Here is a 4,952-nt window from a genome sequence, read left to right on the forward strand (position 1 = left end):
GTGCCCGCCCCTCGCCTCTCGGGTTCCAACCACTCCGGCTCACCCAAGCTGGGTACCAAGCGACTGCCCCAAGCCCTCATTGTGGGCGTGAAGAAGGGGGGCACCCGGGCCGTGCTGGAGTTTATCCGCGTGCACCCGGACGTGCGGGCCTTGGGCACGGAGCCCCACTTCTTTGACAGGAACTACGGCCGCGGGCTGGATTGGTACAGGTAAGGACCAGGAGCTCAGCTCCGTGCGCCGGGTCTCTGGTCGCTTCCATCGGGAGACTCATCCGTCTCTTGTGTTTTCTTTTTCTTTTAACCCGACTCGTTGTATGGGTTCAGGCTGACACGTCGAGCCATGGGGGACTATAGCAGAATTTACCCAGAACTTCCCAGTGATAATCTAGATGGGCAGTTTCTGGAACTGCAGAGGGCGTTCCCTGTTGTCACTGGAGTCGTTGGAAAAGGATTATCTCCAGTCAAACCTAAGTGCCAGCTGGAGGGCTAACTCCCTCTGTGACCAGCCCTTAGGGTGCTCAAGGAAGGGACAGGCGAGGACCTGTGATGCCTGAACACGGCCCCATCCTGACCCTCTGTAGGTCTTTGCTGGTACCCAGCACCTGAAGGACCCTGAAAAAGGGAAGGCAGTTCAGAGACTCCTTGCAGCAAGGCTCTGTTTGGGAAAGATCCCCAGAGTGCAGGTCAAATGACAGTGCATCCCCAGAGGTCTCCAGTAAGAAAGATGCCTTAGGAAGTCTCAATCTCAAACCCAGGTATTTGCTGCTGTACCGGGGCTGAGATCCCCAGTAGATCTGGCCCTGGGTAGGTGGTCTTGGAGTAGTGGAAAGAGCCCTGGATTCGAGTCTTGGGTCTGTCACTTACGCTTCAGCAAGTTTCTTAAACTCTATCAGCCTTTAGTTTCTCATCCATCCCAAGGGCAGGAAAACAGTTCTTGCCCTGTATACCTTCCAAGGCTTTTCTAAAGTGCCTTAAAGGTGTAAAAAAGACACTTCACGTTAAGTGATACTTCTAAACCAGCAGCCAAAATGTGGAATTTGAAGGTGGGCATGTGGGTGAAGACTGGCGAGGGTCCTAGGGGCAGCCAGTCATGCATAGACTGTCTATGCTTCCCATGCATGCCAGGAAGGAGAATTATCCCCACTGGGGGTGTCAAGGCACAGACCAAAGCTTCTGTAAGGTGGCAGCGTCCACTCCTCAATGCCCATCCGCCTCCCCAGCCCTGTATGGTGCTGAAGTGTAGGATTGGCCCACATTTGGGGATGTAATGTCTGGGCTCCCTGTTAACACATAGGTCACAGAATTCTCACCATTCACCTGACCCTTTGAAGACTTTCTAGAAACATCTGCATAGTAATGACGTTGGGGAGGGGTAACATGGTAGCTGACACAGTAGCTGAGGCTAAATCTGCTATTTTTATCTACAGCTTTAGGCAGTAGAGATCATATGCATATTGGACAAGGGACAACTTCATTAGAAAGAGGACCCCGCTGGACTTATAACAGAGGGCCCTGGATTTACCAAAAGTAGGGGACCACAGGCCTGATTTAGCACCTTTGCAGGTTAGCCCTGACCCACAATAGTTGTGGTTGTGGGGACAAGGAGTGGGTCATGCACCGTCCTTAGCAAGCCAACACAGAGTCTGTCCCCATTGCAGCCAAGCAGGGGCTAACTAGCCTGTGGGTGGCCCCAGCACCACTATGTCTGGTTAATAGGGTAGAGTGGCACAGAGTGGCAGATCTGGCTTCGTGCCAATGCCAATAGCCCGCTGTGCTTTCCAAGCTATGACTCATGGGCATCCCGTCTAGGTGCATGTGGACACTGTCTGAGCCAGACCCCGGGATGGGGGAGGCAAACACATTGAACAGCAGAGCCCAGAGTGGGTCAGCCACAACATTCGAATGCAGGCCAGCATTTCCTCGATGGAAAATCTGAAGATCATTATGAAACCTTTTGCCAATGTGAAGTGCCTTTTAAGTGCAAAACAGCAAAATTCTGAGCATCTGGCTTTCAGTGTGCCCTCCGATAAATACCTATACGCTGAACCCAGACTCTCCTCCCTCCCCTCTCTTCCTTCCACCACTAAACAGCATACCTCAGGCTTCCATCCCGGAGCCCTTGTCATTCAGGGATGGCTGCTTTTTATTTTTAACCTTGGCATGTGTGATTCTAAGCCAGCTTAGCTGTGAACCTTAGAGATGGGAGCCATGCCTTTTTTTTTTTTTTTTTTTTTTTTAGCACATTTGGATTCTGCTAAAATTCTCAGCTGAGTCTTGGTAGGTTTTATTTAACATCAAGCATGCTGACAGCTCCGCTTCTCTCTCCTCTCCCCCTCTACCACCTTTCTCTACTTTATATTTCTAAAAGATTATCCTAGAGTTCTGATCGTAATTGCCCTCTCCCCATTGCTCGACCAGGAAAGCTGGGAAGCTCCAGTGTCAGGAAAGGGCTGTGTGGTTTGTGCTTCTTTCAGTTACAAATCCACACCCCTAGAGTCAAGTGTTTAGCTTGTGGATTGCCATTTCTGTGCAAGGTAATACTACCTCACTTGGATGCTGTTTCCATAACCTCCAGAACATCTTTCTGTATATAAAGAACATTTACATACATTTCTCTTTATTATGGCCAAGTCATATGCATTAACTGCAGAAATCATGGGGATTTCTGGAATCCTTTAAAACCCACGTTCTCACTTTCTTCCTGAATTCCATGAGCTATGTACGGTGGGTGATAGGATATTCCCCTCTCTGTCCACTGCCTTGTCAGTTCACAACTTCCCATCATAAAGCCAGGGTTCACTGGGCAGACATGGCCAAAGAACCCTTGCGCCCATTGGAGTGGACTGTGCTTTCCAAAGGGGGTGTTGCAAAGTTGTAGGCAGTGTGGATCTTAGTACGATCTGCCCACATCAAAGCCCCTGGTGATAACTTCCTGGTCAGGAGGCTGAAATCCAGATAGTGGAAAAATCAAAAGCTTTACCCTTAACACAAAGAAGGGGCTTCTTTCTGTGGGTAAATGGAGATAAAGCTGAAGGCCAGGTGATGTAGCCAGAGAGACACCATCATTTGGAGAGACCAAGAGACACAGTCTGCACCTTCTTGTCCTCAGCCTGATCCCCTTCTTGGGAACCAGTCCAGTTCAGGCCACCACCAAACCCAGCCTTCTGCAGTGGGTTCTTTCCAATTTACTGTCTTTCTGCAATGCCATCTCTGATGCTTACCTCAACTATGTATCTGGCCTGGGTTCTCCCCCACCCACATTTCCTCCCCGAGGTAAGAGCTGCAGGGTGGCCTCTCCTAGCTGCTTGGACAGGTGGGCAAAGCAACACCAGGCTGACGAGAGAACCAGGACAGGACCCACTATCGGGAGACCAGAGGTAGTCACCTAGGTGCTGTATGATTTGAAGAAAGGTGATTCTCCCAAGTCTCAGCTTCCTCATCATAGAATGAGACTTGTAGTAACTATCCTAGAAACTTGTTGTGAAGAATAAATGCAAAACTGTACATGAAATTGCCCTGGAAAAGTCTATGATATATAAAGAAAAGGCAGTAATGTTACACTGTTATTGCTGCTAATTACTACAACAGTCCCGTTATCACTATTAGTTCTGTTAGTATTTAAAATATTAGTTTCTGACCCTGCTGCTGTTACTAAATCAGGCTGAAGAATTAATCAATTGCTATAAAGATAGTTCCATACTTTCCTCTTTATTCCTTCCCTTTCCTTCCCTTTCTCCTTCCTTCCCTCCCTCCCCACTTCCTTCCTTCCTTCCCTCCCTCCCTGTTCCCTTCTCCTTTCCCTCCCTCCCTCCCTCCCTTCCTTCCTTCCTTCCTTTCTTCCTTCTTTGTTCCCTCCCTCTCCCCCTCCTTTCCTTCCTCTCTTCTTTCCTTCCTTCCTCCATTCCTTTTCTCTTTCCTTCCCTCCTTCCATGTTAACAGGAAGTCAGTTCACATATCTGGGTGTCTGTTTGCTCACCTATGAAACGGGAATGATGCCTGAAGTGCTTTGCAACCTTATAAAAATCAAGTAAGACTACGTGAAAATGCTTTTCCAAATCTAAGGTTATCTTTAGGATGCCCTCCATTCTAAGAAAGTTCGGATGTGAAATAGACTCTTCAGGGTCATCTTTTATAAAGAGATATAAGCTTTGCTGTGTGTAGTAGTTTTTAGAGTCATAGGGAAAGCTGAGTTATGTCTGAAGTGTTCTCAATTTTGCTAGTGTTTTGGTATGGCAGGGGAACGTGTGTAGAGGAAATGTATCTTTTCTAAACGCATTGAAATGCCAACAAGAGCGAGTTAATACGTGATAATTGACTGTGTTCTGGTGTCCAAATTTTGATAGATGAGCCTATTCTATAAATTTCAGACTTCACTTCACAACTCTGGTTATTTATTTGTTCAGCATCGATGATGTTCTTGGGATGGCGCAAAGCAAAGAAGACAGAATATTTGCCCCAGAGGCAACAGTCTAAGTAAGAAAGAGAATAAAAATCACAGAATAAGATCTCCAGTTCATTTTAATCAAGAAATCATATTCTAATTGCAAAACCCAATTCTCTGGAAATGCAAAACCTTAGAAAAAAATAAAATCAAAGGCAGAAAGTAAGGGGCCTCCTGCATGAAGTAGTTAATGCAGGCAGTTTTATCATCTTTTAACAAATTGATCAACACATGAAACAGATTGATCTGTGCTCACTAGGTGTGCACACAGATGAATGTGTGTGCACACCCACACACATGCACCTGCATGCACAATTGCAGCATCTATGCAGACTTAGGTCTTTATACAGAAATTCCCTGTCTTGGTCCAGGCGAACATCATATACTATGATTAAATGAAACCATTGAGTCTATAACCCCCCCTACCATTTGTCTTGCAGCACTCTGTCAGCCTTGTAGCATGCTGGAGATATAACAGTTAGTGCCAGCAAATGTACAGTTCTTGTCAGGCA

General features: G+C 47.0%; 1 protein-coding gene across 1 annotated transcript in view; it reads left to right on the forward strand.

The window, feature by feature from the left end:
* Nucleotides 1-4,952, forward strand: part of HS3ST2 (heparan sulfate (glucosamine) 3-O-sulfotransferase 2) — a 110,342-nt gene that overhangs the window by 1,669 nt on the left and 103,721 nt on the right. Inside the window, exon 2 of the mRNA XM_011987958.1 lies at nt 3-209. Coding sequence (XP_011843348.1) covers nt 3-209 — 207 coding nt within the window. The remainder of the gene's footprint in view (nt 1-2; nt 210-4,952) is intronic.

This window comes from Mandrillus leucophaeus, unplaced genomic scaffold, assembly GCF_000951045.1.
Source record: "Mandrillus leucophaeus isolate KB7577 unplaced genomic scaffold, Mleu.le_1.0 Scaffold32, whole genome shotgun sequence".
NCBI lineage: Eukaryota > Metazoa > Chordata > Mammalia > Primates > Cercopithecidae > Mandrillus > Mandrillus leucophaeus.